Source organism: Taudactylus pleione, unplaced genomic scaffold, assembly GCF_031769625.1.
Source record: "Taudactylus pleione unplaced genomic scaffold, aTauple2 ptg000203l, whole genome shotgun sequence".
NCBI lineage: Eukaryota > Metazoa > Chordata > Amphibia > Anura > Myobatrachidae > Taudactylus > Taudactylus pleione.
In genome coordinates, this window is record NW_028284605.1 from 4,750,329 (window position 1) to 4,771,159 (window position 20,831).

The 20,831-nt window shown below is 46.1% G+C and overlaps 1 protein-coding gene across 1 annotated transcript in view; it reads left to right on the forward strand.

Moving 5' to 3' along the window:
- SSH2 (slingshot protein phosphatase 2) overlaps positions 1–20,831 on the forward strand; it is a 276,663-nt gene that overhangs the window by 53,988 nt on the left and 201,844 nt on the right. Inside the window, exon 2 of the mRNA XM_088477775.1 lies at positions 19,450–19,527. Within this exon, the coding sequence (XP_088333901.1) occupies positions 19,450–19,527 (78 nt within the window). The remainder of the gene's footprint in view (positions 1–19,449; positions 19,528–20,831) is intronic.

A 20,831-nucleotide genomic window follows, 5' to 3' on the forward strand; every position in this document is an offset into this window, starting at 1 on the left:
TACAGAAATTTTGCAGGCAAGTAAGAGAACTTAAATTCCTTTGCCACAATATTCACATACTTGGGCTTTTATTCTATGTATTGTATTTGTCTATGTCCCTAAAGGATAGTACAAGAATAAATAATTCATAGTCTTCACTGGTGATCAAAGAAGAAAAAACATTTGAAAGCGTCATTTCGTGTACTAGAAGCGCTGTCCCTCAGGCATCATTACATGTCAAGAGCCCATGTAACACGTACCAAAATAACAATGAGACCAGGAAATAGAGTAGATTTACAGAGAGTAGGGTATGTGAGAGGAAAGGGGAGGTCATCTCTAATTATGTTGACTAGACAGCATACTGTAGCATTGCAGTGAGATGCAGGATGTTCCAGTGTTGAGGATTAGTGCGGAAAAGATGTTTAATGTAGTGATATATTTCATTGGCCTTGCGTATTCTGAAAGATTGATTCAGTTATGTACGCTAAAACACCCTAAGAATGTGTGCCTTATGCCTCCCTCTATGCCTCATTTATTCAGAATACAAGTATAATCTGTCCATAGCCGAAACATTTTGATGCACTTTTGGCTTGACCATATTAGTCGCTAGAATATAAGGGAAGGGTTAAGGGATCCCGGCAGTCAAAATCCCGACACCTGCATCCCGACAGGGTTAGAATACTGACACCTGTTGGTAGGTATCCTTACCCTAACCCTCCCTCCCGGTGCCTAAACCTAACCTCCCCCTCCCCCTAGTGCCTAACCCTAAAGCCGCATACACATGGTACGATCTGTACCACCACCGACTTGAAAGATATCTTTCAGCGAAGTCCTCCTGCCACATCTCTGAACAGGCAAAGTTGACAATATCGTGTAAGTTGGCCTGCATGTACGGACAATCATAGATATCATTATCGTTCATGCGGAAACGCGCATTGTTGGTCGTTCACTGCATACAAATGAACAATATGAATGATGTATCGTTGAACGTTATCGTTTATATCGTTCATAGATATCGTACCATGTGTATGCAGCTTAACTCTCCCCCTAGTGCCTATCTCCCTAACCCTCCTCCCAACCCCGTTACTTACCTTCGGGATGCCGGCGCCGGGATTCTGACAGGTGTCGGGATTCCGGTTCCGGAATTCTAAGCTCTAGCGTCCCCTGTGCCGGGATTCCCATGTTGGAAAAATACATTTCCGTTAGGGCAGTGGTTCCCAAACTGTGCGCCGCGGCACCCTGGGTTGCCTTGGGACACTTGCAGGGGTGCCTCAGGTTGGTGGTCCAGCGCCAAATCAAATTATTTATGGCAATTGTGATATAAATATGTGGACAAACAGAAGTGCAAACCTGTCAGCTACTACATAAATGAACCTAAGGATGACAGGTCAGCACAATTTACTTCACTTTACTATTTCATTACATTTTTCTCTGGATTTCTCAATCACAAACGTTTGGCTTAGGGATCCCGTGAAAACAATTCTGATGCACTAGGGCGCCGTGATTCAAAAAAGTTTGGGAACCACTGCGTTAGGAGATACATTTTTAAGACCTTTTGAATAGTATAATTAGAATTTCAGATATTTTTCGGAAAAGATGAATCAGGGACGTGAGTAGCAGATTCTTAAAGGATGGCATTTTGGAACAGTTAGAAGAACATTTAAAAAAAAAAAAAAAAAAGGGATATGATGATGAGGTGTGGATGTAGCAGAAGCCACAAACTACAGTTTGATTAAGGAGCAGCATCCCCAATAGCATGGAGTAGTCCTGTGAGGCTCATATAAAATTCATACTGGAAAATTGTGATGTGCGGTGCGCTTGGTAAATCAAACTATGGGCCGTATTCAGTTAGGTGCGAAAAGCTGTTTTCTGCGATAAAGTATAGCGAGTGACGTAATTTCGCCGTGCGAAAAGTTTCCTCCGTATTCAATTCTGGAGACTTTTCGCCGGTGCGGAAACTCAATGCATTGGAACCTGCGAAAAAGTTTAGCCTATGAATAGGTGTCGAAAAAAAGTGCAGAATTGGGGTTTTGGGGTGCAAACTTCGGAAAACCCCCTGCACCTTTGGGACAGTCCCCCAAAGGTAAACTGCATAAAAAAAAGTAAAAAAAAAAACATTAGATCCCCCCAAAAAAGTACTTTCATTTTGGGGGCGAAAAAGACCAGAGTTGGGGGACAAATTTAAAAACTAGCGAAATAGATTCCAGGGGGGCCCCATGTATGCCCCAGATGTTTTTAAGTTTGCAGGTGCTTGCGGCAGGTGGAATTTTTACGTTTTTTAACACTTTACCAACTTTAAAATATGCTTGCACCCATTTTCATGTACCCCAAATTTGCTGGGACTACTTATTTTCACCAAAAAACACTGCTAAATGCTATTATTCACCACTTATGCAAAGACGCTAGATAGCAGCTATTGAGATAATTTAAGTACCCAAAATACCTTCAGCAGGGCTATTCGGGGGTATCTATAGTGATCCCCCATGTCAGTGCATCTTCTGGGGGGTGTCAGGCTGATTTTCCCAAATCTGACAGTACTTTTCGCATGTTACAGTTTAGCCGGGTCCCATTTTCGCAGATTTCTAATTGAATATGGGGATAGGCGCAATACTTTTTCGCATTGAAAACCAGCGATGTCGGCGAAAAGTCCGGCATGTGAAAAGTACGAGACTTTTCGCCTGGAACTGAATGTGCCCCTATCTCAGATAAAAGGCCTTTAATAAAAGGATTACTATCTTAAAATAGACACTAATATTAGAATAAGACTCTAGAAAATATAATGATCACAGTTTAACAAGTCTGATAAAGTGGCTATAAAAACTATTTACCCCCGTCATGGAAATGAAATAGATTTATTTTGGAATTCTTACTACAACTCAACACTAATCAACTTCTATTTTTTTTTTTCTTACAAATAAGGAACAGGTAATAATTGATTGCATAAGTATTCACACCATTGTCCAAGTCACAACTAAATAATCCCTCCTGCAATAGTTTGTTTGGAGTGCATCTGTGTCTTATTGAAATGTTTTGATAAAAAGAAATACACATGTCTGCTGGAGTACCCTCAATTGGTTGTTGCAATTCCAACAGAGCTTCATAAGGTGAAGATCAAAGAAACTCAAGTAATATCGAAAAAAAAGGTTTTGTAAAACCACATGGAAGGCTGTAAGAAGATTGGAAGTATGTTTTAATAGCTGTTAAATCCATTATACAGATATTGAGAGAATACGGCACTACTGTAAATTTGCCTACAACAGGCCATCCTCCAAAACGGAGGACCTGTGTGTGAAAAACACTTGTAAGTGGAGAGGCCACCAAGATTTTGTATTGGGATAGAAAAACTGTTCATCAGGGCCGGATTAGGACTTCAAGGGGCCCGGGGGCACTTAAGACTGTGGTTCCCTCCCCCTCTTGTCTGGACCGCCCACTGGCTGTGACTGCTGTGTGTGTCTCCTCCCCCCAATACCTTCATGAGCCAGCAGCAGCGCGGGTCCTTACTTCACCCCTGAGGCGGGGAAGACTCCAAAGCCTCCTCTCTGACCTATTCTGCTAGTCTACTACCTCAGCAGCAGCGCGGAATCCGAATCGTCCCCAGACAGCAACAGGGCTGGCAACAGAAAACTTTTGCGCTGGTACACTACTTACACATGTAATAAATACTTGAGGTATGAATGAGCGGTATTGCAGAAAATAAATCAGTTATTAATGTAATAATAGCCAAAGCATCCACCTGTGCCTCTGCAGCAGCCTCAGCCCTGCCCTCCTGCGTCTCTCCATAGCCTCAGCTCACCCCCTGTGTCTCTGCAGCAGCCTCAGCCCTCCCCCTGTGTCTCTTCATAGTCTGAGCTCTAGTGCAGAGAGGACATTTTTCTACTTCAGGGTCCATAGGGTATCCACAGGATACCTTGGGGTATAGGTGTGACGTCAGTCGCAGGGCACCAAAGAGTTAAGCTTTCAGCCTCCCAGGATGCACTAGGTCCCCCTCCTATACCCCGCCCCCGGGCCAAGGCACCTCAGTTTAGTTTGGTGCCCGGCCGGAGTCGGGTGCACCTGTTGGAGTGGGGGCTAGAAGAGCCCCTGAAGCTTTTTCTTCATGCAGCTGTGGCTGCACATCTGGATGAACAGCATGGACAGTCAGTCCTGACGTCCATGCTGTCTTCCCTACACCCCGCCGGTACCAGAACGCCGGTACTGATCCGGGGATGCTGGTGGGCGTCTGGGGTCACAGCTAGCGGTGACCCCAGATGCTCCGGACCATGGCCGGATTCAAGGGGGACAGAGGTAAGCAGCGGGGTCCCGCGGTGGGTCCCCGCTGATCACATGGTCCTAAGTCCCCAGGCAGGGGGCTCCCTGGGGACTGGCTGCAGCGTGGAGCCAGGCGACCAACCTGCGCTTCCACTACCCCCTGGGACAGCGGACCGCAGCAGAGCGGTAGCGCTGCGGCGTCCCAGGGGTTAAATGCATGCCAGGGGAGCGCGCCTTCCCTGTCTCACAGCCGGCGCCTCCCCCGCTGCACACAGCCCTCTCTGCATGCTGCCGACTGGTCCTGTGGCAGCGCTCCTCCCCCAGGCCAGCCTCCTCTCTGCTCCTCGGCGGCCATCTTCTCCAGAACGCATGGTGAACGCTGCTGGAAGCGCTGGACGGAAGCATCGTGGTCTGGGTCCCCCCGCATACCTCTCCTCCGCTGTGGCTCAGGTCTGTGTATGCAGCGCTGTGTCCTACCAGGCCCTGTGTCTGTGTAGTTGAGTAATCAGCGCTGTTAGTGCAGGAATTGTTATTTCTCTGCATTGTATGTGACTGTGCTAGCGCTGCCTGTAACTTTTCTTCTCTAAACTGTCAGCTTTATTACTGTCCCTGTTCTTCTGCTAAAGCCCTTGCGGTGCGGTGCTGCAGGGTGGTCTCTCGCCTATTTAATACTTAATTGGTGAGAGAGGTCACATACGTGGTGCCATCATGTCTGAAAGTGATTTTCCCCTCCGGCTACAGTGTACCACGTGCAAAGTACCGTTAGCGGAGGGGGAGGGTAGCGCGGAGGGCCTTTGCCGGCAGTGTTTGTCCATGGCGCGGCCTATTACGGTTACAGCACCGGTACAGGAGCCGCCCTGGGCTTGTTTCGCTCAGGCGTTAACAGCTTTAGTGGGCCAGTTAGCTCCGCAGCCCGCGTTTACTCCGATGGGTTTGTCCCAGCAGTCTGTGGTGTCGTCACCCATGCAGGGGTTCCCACGACAATTGGTGGTACCCCACAGTCTCCCTATTTCCCCGCTCCCGAGTTCTCAGGAGCCAGCGTGGGTTAACTCCCTGACGAGTTCTGTACAGCACTTGTCGGATGTGTTGCAAGGGGAGTCTGTGATGCGGCCTCATAAAAGGCCGGTGGCGTCTCTGTCCGCTCCTTATGAGGATGACGAAGGGACGTCTGATGATGGGGAGATTCTGGATCCTTACGATCAGGAACCTCTCCATACTAAGGACGCTGATGCTAAGTCCAAAGTATATATTCCTGGACTTATTCGGGCGGTCCGCACAGCCTTGGTGATTGAGGACGAAGTTCCCCCAGCGGCTAAATCTAAGTATGCCTTTTTCAAAGATGTGAAGGGCGATGCCACAGTCTTTCCTCTTTCGGGTCAGTTGGTGGACCATTTAGAGGAGGCGTGGAAACAACCTGGCAAAAGATACCAGCCGCAGAGAAGCCTGGCGGTGGCTTATCCGTTCGCGGATAATTATTTTGCTAAGTGGGAATCCCCTCCACAGGTGGATTCTCACGTGACCCGTCTTGTCCGTAGTGCCACATTGCCGATGCCATCCATGTCCTCCCTTAAGGATGCTACGGACCGCAAGGTAGAAATCTGCCTGAAGTCCGCTTATTCCCTTGCAGGGGGGGCAGCACGGCCGGCTATGGCCATTTGCTGGGTTGCCAGAGCGATGGAGCGCTGGGCGGATTCATTAGAGGCTTCTTTTGAATCCGACTGTCCGGCCGAACAGGCGGAGTTGATTGGCAATCTCCGTGATTCGGCCACCTACATCAACGAGGCAGCTCTAGACATTAGTACTCTGGTGTCTAGAATTTCTTCAGCAGCGGTAGCTGCTCGTCGCACCTTGTGGCTGCGATCCTGGAAGGCGGACGCAGATTCCAAGAAAGGTCTGGAAGCGTTGCCGTTTACCGGAGAAGTTCTCTTCGGTCCGGATCTGGATAAGATTGTGGCCACGCTGGCGGCAGCCAAATCTGCTTGTCTCCCGTCGGCCGCTGCTCCTTCTGGTTCGGGACCATCGTCCTTTCGGTCATCTAGGGCCCAGGGCAGGCCCAAACCACAGTCGTTTCCTCGACAGGCTGGCCCTAAGAAATCGGTCAAGCCCCGGAAGCAGGCATGGAGTACCAGACGTCCGGCCCCCAAGCCAGATGACAAGCCTGCGGCCTGACGGTCCGGGCCTCCCTTTGGGGGATCCCAGGGTGGGAGGCCGCCTGCTACAGTTCGCCCAGTGTTGGTCGACCACTACGACAGACACTTGGGTTCTGGAGGTGGTTTCCCACGGATACGCCCTCTCCTTCCGGCACAGACCCCCGGCTCGCTTCTTCACCACGGGTCTCCCATCAGACCGGAACAAGGCTACGGAGCTGCGGAAGGTATTGCACACTATGCTCCAGGCTGGAGTTATAGTGGCTGTTCCATTCTCCCAGAGGGGCCAGGGTTTCTATTCAAATCTATTTTTGGTACAGAAACCCAATGGGTCATATCGTCCGATTCTCAACCTCAAAGCACTCAACAAGTCTTTGCGGGTCCCGAAGTTTCGGATGGAGACCCTACGGTCCATCATTCTGGCGCTGGAACCTGGGGACTACTTGGTGTCATTGGACATACAGGACGCTTACCTGCATGTCCCTATTCTTTTGCGCCATCAACAGTTCCCCAGGTTTGCAATCCGCAGCGACCACTTCCAGTTTCGGGCGTTACCTTTTGGCCTGGCAACAGCACCACGTGTTTTCACCAAGGTGATGGCGGTCATGGCGGCTTCTCTGCGGCTGCAGGGAGTCCGCATGTTGCCGTATTTGGATGACCTGTTATTGGTGGCAGGATCTCCAGAGCTCCTGTTACGCCACTTGGACCTGACCATTGCACTGCTGCAACGGCACGGCTGGCTAATCAACTGGCAGAAGTCCACTCTAATCCCGTCTCGGAGGATTCTGCATCTTGGAGCCTTATTGGACTCGGGACAGCAAAGGATCTTCGTGACGGAGGACAAGATCTCTGCTTTACAGTCAAGGGTGCACAGTTGCCTGCACAGCCGCCGGGTGTCCTTACACTCGGCGATGAGGTTACTGGGCTCCATGGTGTCGGTGTTCGACATGGTGGAATACGCCCAGTTTCACTCCAGACCTCTGCAGCACCTGATCCTGTCCAAGTGGAACGGGCTGACTCAGTCTCTGAAGTCCCAGACGATTGTGCTCACCCAGGAGGTTCGCCTGTCCCTTGCGTGGTGGTTACAGACGACCCACCTCAACAAGGGACGTCCGTTCTGGGTTCCAAATTGGGTCCTGTTGACAACGGACGCCAGTCTTCGGGGCTGGGGAGCAGTTTCGGGTCCACACTTGTTCCAGGGCAGGTGGACGCCGACAGAAGCGGAGCTTCCAATAAATATCTTGGAACTCCGTGCGGTCTTCAATGCTCTCCAGCAGGCACAGCGGTTTCTCCAGGGTCGCCTGGTGCAGGTCCAGTCGGACAACGCTACCACCGTGGCCTACATAAACAGGCAAGGAGGAACTCGCAGTCGGGCGGCTCTCGTAGAGGTCTCTCGGATCCTGGTTTGGGCGGAGCGCAATCTTCCGCCCATATCAGCGGTCTTCATCCCGGGAGTGCTAAATTGGGAGGCGGACTTTCTAAGTCGCCAGGACGTTCATCCGGGGGAATGGTCCCTGCACCCGGACGTTTTTCAACTACTGGTGGACAGGTGGGGTCTTCCAGAAATCGACCTCATGGCGTCCCGGCACAACAACAAGTTGCCGGTGTACGGGTCTCGCACAAGAGACGAAGGGGCGTCTCTGGTGGATGCTCTGTCCGTCCGGTGGACGTTCCGGTTCGCATACCTGTTCCCTCCGGTCTCCCTTCTTCCACGGGTAATCCGGAAATTCATACAGGAAGGAGGGACGCTCCTGTTGATAGCTCCCGCGTGGCCCAGACGGCACTGGTTCTCAGACCTTCAGGGTCTGTCCGTGGACAGTCCTCTGCGGTTGCCGCTACGACCGGACCTTCTGTCTCAGGGTCCTTGCCTTCACCCGGACCTGACTCGGCTGTCTTTGACGGCGTGGCTGTTGAGACGGCCATGCTGAGGTCCCGGGGGTTTTCCAGCTCTGTGGTGCGTACCATGTTACGAGCTCGGAAACCGTCTTCCGCGAGGATATACCATCGCGTGTGGCATACGTTCTTCCAGTGGTGTCGACCGAGAGGTTATGCACCGCGGGAGTTTCGTCTGTCTCGGATTCTCGCCTTCCTGCAAGCGGGACTAGATCATGGGCTTCGCCTTGCTTCTTTGAAGGTACAGGTTTCGGCCCTATCTGTCTGGTTTCACCGTAGAATTGCTACAATCCCGGATGTGCGCACCTTTATGCAGGGTATTCTCCGCATTCAGCCGCCCTTTGTTCCACCTGTGGCGCCTTGGGATTTGGCTGTGGTCCTGAGGGCTCTCCAAGGACCGCCGTTTGAACCACTGGGCTCAGTGGATCTTAAATGGCTAACAGCTAAGACTGTTTTCCTTCTGGCCATTGCTTCGGCCAGACGTGTTTCTGAGTTAGGGGCTCTTTCTTGTAGACCCCCTTTCTTGGTTTTTTATGGGAACAGGGCAGTGCTCCGCACTCGGCCCGAGTTTCTTCCCAAAGTTGTTTCCCGGTTTCATGTTAACGAGGAAATAGTTGTTCCGGCCTTTAACTCACCGGGTCTTTCCGTGGGTGAGGCCTCTTTGGATGTTGTGCGGGCCTTAAGGACTTATGTTGACCGCACTTCTTCGTTTAGGAAGTCGGACGCTTTGTTTGTCCTCTATGGCTTCCGTAAAAAGGGTTGGCCTGCTTCAAAGCAAACTTTGGCAGCCTGGATCCGTATGGCTATTTCTGAAGCTTATCTTCATGAAGGCCTACCGGTCCCTCCTTCTCTGAAGGCTCATTCCACTAGGTCTGTGGGTCCTTCGTGGGCAGCTCGACGTGGTGCCTCGGCAGTTCAGATCTGCAAGGCTGCTACGTGGTCTTCTGTCCATACCTTCGTGAGGTATTACAGGTTTGACACCTTCGCCTCTCAGGATGCTTCTTTCGGGCGGCGGATTCTCCTTTCTGCACAGGAGCGTCCCCACCCTTAAAGGATACTGCTTTGGGACATCCCCAAAGTATCCTGTGGATACCCTATGGACCCTGAAGTAGAAAATATGAGATATGGTAAGAACTTACCCTTGTTATCTCTATTTCTACGAAGTCCATAGGGTTCCACAGGACTCCCGCCCTGTCGCACCTGTGCTGCAGATGGGCTTTGCTCTGGTCACCGGTTTTCCGTCTCCCTCTGGTGAGAATGTGATTCTTGTATGTTTCCAGATCTTTGTTCTCTCTCTTCCTTCTCCTCCTCCGGCCTATGGCTTGGTAACTAACTGAGGTGCCTTGGCCCGGGGGCGGGGTATAGGAGGGGGACCTAGTGCATCCTGGGAGGCTGAAAGCTTAACTCTTTGGTGCCCTGCGACTGACGTCACACCTATACCCCAAGGTATCCTGTGGAACCCTATGGACTTCGTAGAAATAGAGATAACAAGGGTAAGTTCTTACCATATCTCATATTTTTTTGTTGCGCCAGGTAATGGGTCATGTGATTCTGACCTCCATGCCTGCTCCTATCTGTTTACTCCAGCAGCGCAGGCACAGGGCCCAGTCACAATCACCGAACTGGTGTTTAAACATTGGTGTTTATTTTTTATATTATTCGCACTAGGAAGCACCTATTTTATTTATATATCTATATTTTATGTGCTCTGAGTACTGTATGGCAGTCACAGAGATGATGTCTGTGTGGTATGGTGGTCATTGATATACTGTCTATGCAATACAGTGGATGCTGCCTGTATGGTATGATGCGACCTGTGCTGCATGGCGGTCATTGGAATGCTGACTGTGCTATATGACATTCACTGCACTGATGTCTGTATTGTATGGTGGTCACTGCGAAGCTGTCTGTATTTTATGGTGGTCACTCTGTGTGCTGTATATCAATGTGAATATCAGGATGTAACACATGATGGTTGTGTGAGGGACCCAGGGGCTGCCTTTTGCTTTTCCACCAATTTAGTTTTATTTCTCTTTTGCTACAATATCCTTTTAGGGTAGGAGCCCTATCTAAATAAGGCAGCATTAAGTGTGTGCATCAGGACAGTACAGTCAGGTATTCTATAATGGATTATTACATCTTTCTTCTAGCAACGCAACGGGCTGCCAAGGACCCGTAATGGCACCTAGATACCTTGAACCAGCCCTGATTACATGCAGTACCTGCACCATTTTGTGCTGACACTGAACAACAGAAATGGATTATGATCCAGTTATTCTAAAATATTTATTCTGTCTACTATGATATGATAATGTCCCAATTTGGACGCGTACGTAATGCGAACGCAACTCCAAATGTCCCCTGTCAACAGTATGCAAATGATTTGCAAATGGATATAAGTAAGTTCTAATGCGTATGCATCTATGCGATCGCAGCACCCCACACTTTCATACGCAAGAGCAGCCATCATCGTCATTATTGTCACTTACACCTACCCCATACAGTACATCTGACTTATTTTGGAGCCCAGAATGAATACGTACAACTCAGAATAGTGAATAACTCTGGCTACACACCCACAAGACTTTTCTCTTGTGTGCGTTTGGATTGTTGCCGCCCTGTTACCACACAGAAATGCACAATTAGCGTCTGGTGAAAAGCGGCTGAGATGTGTTTGTTTGCAAAGGTAATAGCCCACAAAATAAGGCAAACTAAAGCTACATACACACCTAAAGATTTTCTGTCCAACCATCCAACTAGTTGATTGGTTGGAATGAAAATCTGGTAAGGTATGAAAGCAAATGACAATCAGCAATTTGCTCCCAAACGCCGGAAAATGGACAAACTTGTTGTTTGAACAAATTGTTTAGATCAAACATTTAACAAACTTGTCTGAACAACTATTTTCATGTGTTTTCTGGCATTTAGGAGCAAATTGCTGATCATCAGTTACTCCCATACGTTACCAGATTTTCATTCCAACCAATCAACTAGTTGGATGGTTGGACAGAAAATCTTTACGTGTGTATGCAGCATAACTCCTAAATTCATCTGGCTGGGTTGTAAATAAACATACATTTTGACTTTTTGAGGTGACAAATTGGGACAGGGGGCGGGGTTGGTGAATGCTGGGTTGTAAACACGTTATATTTTCTTTGGTCATTCATACCATTGGGCCTGTTTAGCCTAAAACAGTGTTTTTGCTGAATGCAGTGGGCAACATTGCCAAGTTGTAAGGGGAGTTGTCCGTTTATTTCCATTGTAGCCTCCTGAAAAATACATTATGCGTTCACACTGATGGTCATTACACACTACAGTCATTACACACTACAGACCGTTGTTTTATGGCAGTGCACCAGCCACCTACATCCCGCTGAGTCAGTACTTAGCGACTGTTCACCACCAACTAGTGAGATCACTGGGACATAGGAAATGTCCTTAGTAATTTGTTAGGCTGCGTTAAAATAAAAATTGGTTTTGAACAAAAAAATGGCTGCCCTCTTTGTAGACAATAGGCTAACATTTTATGTTCTCTGAACTTAATTCAGCCTTTAAATGCCACCAGCCATTCCCTAGAAGTCATATGTCTTAATCTATTGATAAAACGCCTTTCTTTTAATCTTCAAGCTTTGCTTTCATGCTTTGGTAAAGTACAGATGTTTCTTTTACTGACACAGAGCTATCCTGCTGTAAAGGTAAATGATTAATTCTGCAATCTAAGAGGAGATTGTTCTCCAGCAGTGTGCACCTGTGGAGCAGGATGCTATATATAAATACTGCTGCATGATGTCATTGTGTACTCAACTTTTGTGCAATTACATGCCTGTAGTGTATAAACATTAATTTCAGCCTTCAGCAGGTGGCAGTTACTTGCTTTTGATGTCTATAATAACCCAGGTGCACAAATTGCTTTTTTTTATCTTTTTTTTTTTTTTGCTGGATTACATTGAAGAATGGAGAGTAGTTAAATCATTTTAATAATCAGTATTTTAAGGTACTAGCAAATGTACTTGCTAAATACCTTCAGAAATAATGAAAAATATTTCTCATCACATTTGCAAGATGCCCTATCTTGTATAATACAGGCAGAAGTTACGGATGTGCTTATCTAAAATGTGCCTTATGGAATGCACGCTCTGTCTGCAATAAGCTAACATCCATCCACGACCTCTTTATTTCAACCAACCTCAACCTTCTGGCAATAACAGAAACATGGCTTACACAATCAGACACTGTCTCCCCTGCTGCACTTTCACATGGTAACCTACACTTCTCACACACCTCCAGGCCTGGTAATTGTAAAGGAGGTGGGGTAGGAATATTACTCTCCCAATCTTTCACATACACAATTCTCCCACAGGTACCTTCACTCACATTTACATCATTTGAAGTACATTCTATCAGGACTTTCACCCCTTTCTCTCTGCGAGTTGCTGTTATCTATCACCCACCTGGGCCACCTCAACAATTTCTGGAACACTTTTCTGCCTGGCTCCCTCACTTTCTATCCTCAGACATCTCCACCATCATTATGGGTGATTTCAATATCCCCATTGACAGTCCACAATCTTCTCATGCCTCCAAACTACTCTCTTTAACATCCTCTCTTGGCCTCTCCCAATGGACTGACTCCTCTACTCATCAGGAGGGCCACTGTCTTGATCTTGTATTCACCAGACTGTGCTCAGTTTCTGATTTCACTAATGCTCCTTTCCCTCTCTCAGATCACAACCTTATCACCTGCACACTCTCCTCCATTACATCAACATCATTGAAATCAACCAAACCTAAACCCCGTAGAAATATTAATGCCATTAACCTTCAACAACTATCTACCTCTCTACAACAACAACTTTCACCAATTTCTACATTCACTTCTCCTGAGACTGCTGCATCACACCTAAACCAGATTCTAGAAAAAGCCCTCGATGAAGTAGCTCCAGCTACCCATCACACACCACGTAGAGTTAGACGTCAACCGTGGCATTCTAGCTTAACAAGGCATCTACAAAAACTCTCGCGTAAAGTTGAACGTCAGTGGCGAAAGTCTCATACTGCAAGTGACTTCCTCACATATAAGACTATCTACAACTCTTATCGTACTGCTCTGGACACTGCCAAATAAGCATATTTCCAATTTCTAATCTCTGCTCAAGCTTCTAACCCCAAGCGACTTTTTAATACATTTAAACTGCTTCTTACCCCTCCATCACCCAAACCACCTGCTACTATCTGTGCACAAGATCTTGCTTCCTATTTTAGGGACAAGATTGATAAGATCCGAAATGAAATGGTAGACTCTTCCTCAGCTAGTGACCTGCTCAATTCCCTACCTGAACCCTCTGGCACATTCTCTTCCTTTGATCTCACAAACGAAGATGAAGTATCTACACTCTTCTCATCCTCCTGCTCTATTACCTCTCCTTTAGATCCTATACCCTCACAAATCAGTAAAGCTCTGTCTCCTGTGCTTATCCCAACCCTAACTAAAATCTGCAATCTCTCTCTCTCTTCTGGCAACTTTCCATCACTGTTCAAGCACGCAGTGATTACTCCCATTCTGAAAAAACTGAATTCTGACCCTAATACTCTCTCAAATTACCGTCCTATCTCCCAGCTCCCATGCCCCTCCAAGCTACTTGAGAGACTTGTCTACACCCGCCTCACACACTTTCTTAACTCACACAACTTATTGGACCCACTTCAGTCCGGCTTTCGTTCCCAACACTCCACAGATACAGCACTGACTAAGGTAGTAAATGATCTTGTCACTGCCAAGGCTAAAGGCCATTACTCACTCCTAATTCTTCTAGATCTCTCTGCTGCTTTTGACACTGTTGACCACTTTCTTCTCATACAAACACTGCAATCCCTAGGTCTTAAAGACACAGCTCTTTCTTGGTTTTCTTCCTACCTATCTGATCGCTCTTTTACTGTTCGTTTTTCTGATTCTGCCTCCTCTTCACTACCTCTATCAGTTGGAGTACCGCAAGGCTCTGTCTTAGGTCCTTTACTATTCTCAATCTATACCACCTTTCTTGGCAAACTAATCCGCTCTTTTGGATTTCAGTACCATCTGTATGTGGATGATACTCAAATCTACCTATCCTCTCCAGATTTATCTCCGTCTGTATTGGTCCGTGTCACTGAATGTCTTTCTGCCATTTCATCTTGGATGTCATCTCGCCACCTGAAATTTAATATTTCTAAAACAGAATTAATTATATTTCCACCGGCCAATAACAGTTACCAACTTGATCTCTCTATCACTGTTGATACCTCGACCATCCACCCCGCCCCACAAGCTCGCTGCCTTGGTGTCATCCTTGACTCTGAACTGTCCTTTGTTCCCCATATTCAATCTGTCTCAAAATCATGTTACATACATTTAAAAAACATATCCAAAATTCAACCATATCTCACACAAGACACTGCAAAAACTCTAATCCATGCACTTATTATTTCCCGCATTGACTATTGCAATAGCTTCCTTACTGGTCTTCCCAAAAACAGGCTATCACCATTACAATCCATTATGAATGCAGCTGCAAGGCTTATCTTCCTTGCGAAACGTTCTTCTTCTGCTGCCCCGCTCTGTCAGTCCCTCCATTGGTTGCCGGTTTTCTACCGTATTCAATACAAAATACTTTCACTTACACATAAGGCTATTAACCAAACCACACCAACATACATCTCTTCACTCATCTCAAAATATCTCCCAACCCGACCTCTCCGCTCAGCACAAGATCTGCGTCTCTCATCCCCTGTATTACTTGCTCCCATTCACGGTTACAGGACTTTCTTCGCGCTGCACCCACTCTATGGAATAACCTACCTCGCACAATAAGACTTTCCTCTAGTCTCCAATCCTTCAAGCGTTCCCTGAAAACTCACCTCTTCAGGCAAGCTTATCAGATTCCAGAACCTCCCACATAACCTTCATAGCTTCCATATCTAATTACATCCCCTTTTACAGTCCACACACAATCTCACACATCGTCTTTCTCTCACATCCTCATGACATTTGGTCGATATTCCTGTGTGTCGATCATGCAGCCAACTAAGAAACTGTGCATTCTGGTTGGACCAAAATGCAATATATAGCACCTATCCTTGTGTATCAATGCCTATTTCCCTATAGATTGTAAGCTTGCGAGCAGAGCCTTCCTACCTATATATCTGTTTTGTTATTACCCAGTTTTGTTCTATTAATGTTCCAATTGTAAAGCGCAACGGAATATGCTGCGCTATATAAGAAACTGTTAATAAATAAATAAATAAAATACATTTACTCTTCAGGATTGTCTAGGAGACTCCTGAGGTAGGGTGAGACCTCCCAGCCTGCAGAATGGGAGGCTGCTAACCTGTCTGGAAGGTGGGCTTGGTACTTGATGTGAAGGCTGAAATCAAATGTTCACACTCAGCTGACCTCATTGAACACCGTGTGCATGTCATACTAAAATGCACATGATCATAGTCCTTTCTTCACCAACCTCATGATGCGAATGGTGTCAAATCACTCCCGTCACTTTAATTACTTCTTCTCCACATCTTTTGGAAGAGAGGTTCCTTGTAGGCAATGTTATGTGTCCACTGTGCAATCAAATCTTCTGACTATACTAAAGGCACACATACACTACGATTAAATTGAGAGGTTTAACGATATCGTTATCGCTCGATAATAGTTTGCAGATTGTTTAAAAAATGTCTAAAAAGACCAGCGATGCGCCCTCCCGCTGGTCGTTTAGACATCTATGATCGTACAAATATGTTGTACAACCTGACTATATTGTCAGGTTCAACATGTTTGCAGATGATTGATGTGCCTACACAGAATGACTGCTCGTTCAGTGTAGGCACATCCCAGACAGACAAACGACTGCACGATTACAATGTCGTCATTGTGCAGTCTTTTCCCTGTCGTCTAGTGGATGTGTGCCTTTACAGTTCTTGCTGTGTTTGTGCTTCATTTGTCTGACCCGGGACAATTGGAAACTTTGTTCTCAAAGCTTGAACTAAAGTTCCTGATACATTTTAGGACCTGTTTTAAGGCAGCAAGTGTAGCTGTTGCGTTCACAAAATGAGCCTCAGGGGTCTATTTACTAAGCAGTGTTAGAAGACAGAGTGAAAAGTGATAAGTCAGTGATAAGGTGCCAGCCAATCAGTTCCCAACTGTCATTTTTCAAACACAGCCTGTGAGATGGCAGTTGGGAGCTGATTGGCTGGCACCCTATCACAGACTTATCATTATTCACTCTGTCTCATAACACTGCTTAGTAAATAGACCCCAGAGTGAAAAGTGATAAGGTGCCAGCCAATCAGCTCCTAACTGTCATTTTTCACACACAGCCTGTGAGATGACAGTTTGGAGCTGATTGGCTGGCACCTTATCACTTTTCACTCTGTCTCCTAACACTGCTTAGTAAATAGACCCCTCAGTCTCCAATATTAATGAGATTGCAGGCTAGCAGTTACTGAGGAACTAGTACGCAGCAGGTGTGCGAAAATATGCTCATGTATGCAGCTGCCTGGTAATGTATTGAGAAGCCCACCAGCGGCTTGGAGATCCAAGCAACTGCATACAAATACGCAGCGGTGGTCGCAAATCCTTCGATAATCGACCCTCTGAGTAACCCTTTGGTTGCACAGAATAGCGGAGGGAGTTGAGACACTGGCACCATATTTTCTGTGTACGCGATCGCAGATGTAGGCAGATACATGCCCAGAAAACAATCATGACATGTCTGCCTTTTTGCCACCACTGCACCCAGTGGTCCCTGAATGTCAATCACCTTGGTGCCTGCACAGTGTGACCGTGAAGCATTCACAGTCGATCGATAATCGCTCAGCTGCTTAAATATCGGCATCAGACCCAGTGGTTTCACAATTCAGCATTGTTTTCAAAGCAGAGTGTCACCTATAAGTATGAAGACAGCATGCCCATTGATAGACCATTTATATGACCCTCCTTTCCCATTCATGAGAACTAATGGTTTAGAAGGAAAGATCCCGGAATGAATTTGCATGCAAGACAGACAAGACCGTTTATTGTTTATCAGTAATAATTAGTGCAGCCATTTGCTGAAAGCATATTACAAGCAGATTTGCATCTGTCAATCCGGCTACACACTGTGACGTCTTGCAGGATCATACAGAGTACACAGTGGTACTTCCTGTGTAAAACAAGCTTACACATAAGGAAATGCTGCTACAGCTACGGCTTAGATCCTACAGGATGCTGTTATCTGGAAACTAAAATCTCGCATACATCTAACAAATCTCATAAACCGCCTGGATCTGTACAATACTCAACATGGCTCCAGAATATGTAAAATCATTGAATTCTATGCAAACTCGTGCCCTGCTTTGATATAATTGATTGCATATAGCTATTGCATATATAGTGCTGCAGATTATGTTGATAGATTTTAAAATACTATATAATTTTATTTGTTTTTTTTCTGTGTAGATGGCACACGGCACCCTGACTTGCTCAATGATTCTAAAGTCCAATACCTGTAAAATTGCAGGAGTTTGTTCTAAATAATAGTTTCAAAAATAAATTCTTGTATTAAATGATTTTGGGTGAATGGTGAGGTTAGTGGTAACCTGTAAGCAGGCAGTGGTCATGCAGCCTTTTTTTTTTTTTTGCTGAGTAAAATTAGTCTGCTAAACATCTTTAAAGGATATTTGTATCCAATGAGGAGTATTGCATCTAACTTGTATTTCAGCAGAATAGACTTTGTATAACTCAGCATACAAACAGAGCAGCATTGTAATAAGAAACATGTTTTATAGTTCTAAAAAAACATAATTGTTCTCTTTATATTAGAAATATGCACAAAACCAATTCTAAAACAAAATTGTTTACAGCAGCAATTTACATATTCATTACCCTTAATTTCACTAATTAAAAAACAACCCCAAAATGAACTGTGCATCAGCCATCACCCTACATTTTGTTTTACCTTCCACGTGCTACTTAGACCCCCTGCTTGTTCCAGAATTCTCCCACATGCCCTCAGGCCTCTACTTGCCATAAAATTCCCACACTGGGTTCAGTCTTTATGTCCTAAGAGAGTAATTAGAGCATGGGCATAGAGCTGGATGCCTCAGGTACAGGCTTGTCAATTTGCCTGTTGCCCATCACTGTCTAATGACAAAGTACTTTGCCATATAAATCAGTCTTATGGTGCATACACACGGTCAGATCAGACAAGGATAAAGATATCGTTGTCTGATCGTCCTGCATGTGCTGGATGATTGTTATCGAACATCCAGCACCACGACCCCCCCTTCCCCCGCTGGTGCTACATAAAAAATTAGGGGCATTGTTGAGGGAGCAGGGCAGCCTGCTGTGCCTCCCCTGGAGACGTGTCTAGTGGGAAATCCGACACTGGTGAAGTAATCAGACAAACAAGTGGTAGGTGTCCTGTTATATTAATATACCACCATTCAGCCATTGTCATGGAGCAATAGTGTTTGGCCTTGTCCAAATTGCCCACAGATTCGGTTGTTCGTTAGTTGAGGCAAATGAATGGATACTCAATGTTTGGCTGCAACCAGTGTGTGTTCAGGTTAGCAGCAGCCATATCAAAATAAATATCTGCATTCCTGTTGCTCTTAAGTTTATAAAGAATTATGCAGAGTAATACATTGCAGTTCTGATTAATATCACTAGAAAGCAGAGCAGTAATGAATCTGTGGGAAGTCCCTTTACCCAAATATGGATGTTATTGTAACTTTACTCCCACTATTGTCTTTAGAAGTAAATTAGTAACCTTTAACTCTCACTGTGTACTAGCTTTTTACCATGTCTGCTATCTTAAAGAGAAACATTATGTGTATAAAGACAGATGTCCATTTACGGTACAGACTGTAATGTACAATGTGTATATTGCTTTTAAGTAGTTCACTTTAGTTTGCTGCATCCAATGCATGTGGGTGATGGGTTATTCTACTAACTGGAGCCAGCCTGATGGGTATTCAGCCTGCCTGTGATAGGCTAAATACTGGTTTCCACGCTATGCAAGTAATAAGTACGCTTATAAAAGATATGGCTTCCCCTGACCTTGCTTTATTTCTGCGGGTGACTGATGCTTCTGCTTCTGGGGCCTCCTTAGCCGCTCTCCTCTCTCAGCCAGGCCTGTGAGAACTTGACACTGTCTCATTTGCGTTACAGAACTCACAGTTGGAAGAAAGTGAAACTGACGTATTCTGCTGCCAATGTGAAGATACAGAACTGTTAAATGGTACCAATGTACGTAGGTATACAATTTAGCATGTAGACTCCATTTTGTTTGCCTTTTTGAAGAAAAAACATTTGTGGCTCAAAAACGCCGCAAAGATAACTTGCGGCCTTTGGGGAAGAAATATCCATCAGACTAGCGACATTTTCTATCTTGACATGTAGAGGTCCTTTTCTGTAGCGATATTACACAAGTATTATTGTGTATTAACTTTTTATAGCAGTCATGACCTTTTTATTATACAGGAACCATGACCCATCCAACTACAGCATAACATCTCCTAGGTTGGTATTACTCATTACGTACTAAACTAATTGGGTATAAAAACAAAAAAACCCTATACTGCTATGGGGGCAATATAATTATCAACAGTGTGCCTGCTGAACACGTGCCCAGGTACTCTGCAGCTCTTAGAGGTGCGCTGGAAGATGAATGAAGATTGCGTACTGCTAGTAAGCGGGAATGTGCGCAGCCAGACACAGCAGCAGCATATCGAGGAGAAGTAAATTGCCCCTTATGACTTATGATGTGGACAAACTTTCACAGAAATAAGCAGTGAACAACATCTACATTTCTAATTGGGCAGAGCTAATCTGACATGCAAGTAATTATTATTAAACTTTGTTTATAGTGCGCCACACGTGGTCCGCAGCGCCGTAGAGAGGGCAAAACAATAAGATAGTACAGGGTAAAACAGTACAGTAAAATACAGTGGGCAATAAACCATTAACACTACATATCTTCTTAACAGCCACTGATGTAAAGGGTGCAATGGAAATATTCAGCATAAGCAGAAACCTGTAGCTATTGGCATGGGCACATTTAACTGGTCTAGGTCGTAGGAGTTGAGTCCAGGGGCAGAGATCCCAAGGCGAAGGTATAGAGTGTAGCTGGTGTGCAAGAGAAGTAGGTAATGAGAACAGGAGGGATGAGGGCCCTGATCATGGAGCTCAAAGTCTAAAGGGAAGAAGGAGACAAACGGAAGACATAAGGAGTGAGACAGTGTAAGGGAAGCTAGGGGCAGGAGTCAGCGGAAATGGATAGTGCCATAGGGTGAGATAGACTACATGGTGACATGGTTAAGTGGAGGACAGATATGCTTTTATGAACAGGTGCGTTTTCAGTGCCCCCTTGAAGCAAGGCAGGCTGAGGGATAGTCTGATGGCACAAGAGAGAATGTTCCAGTGGTGGGAGAAAGCATGGGAGAAATCTTGGACTCTGGCGTGAGATGTGGTAACCAGAACGTAGGTAAGGCAGCAGTCATTGGCCGACAGGCGGGAGGGAGTGTGTGAGGAGATGAGGTTGGAGAGGGCCT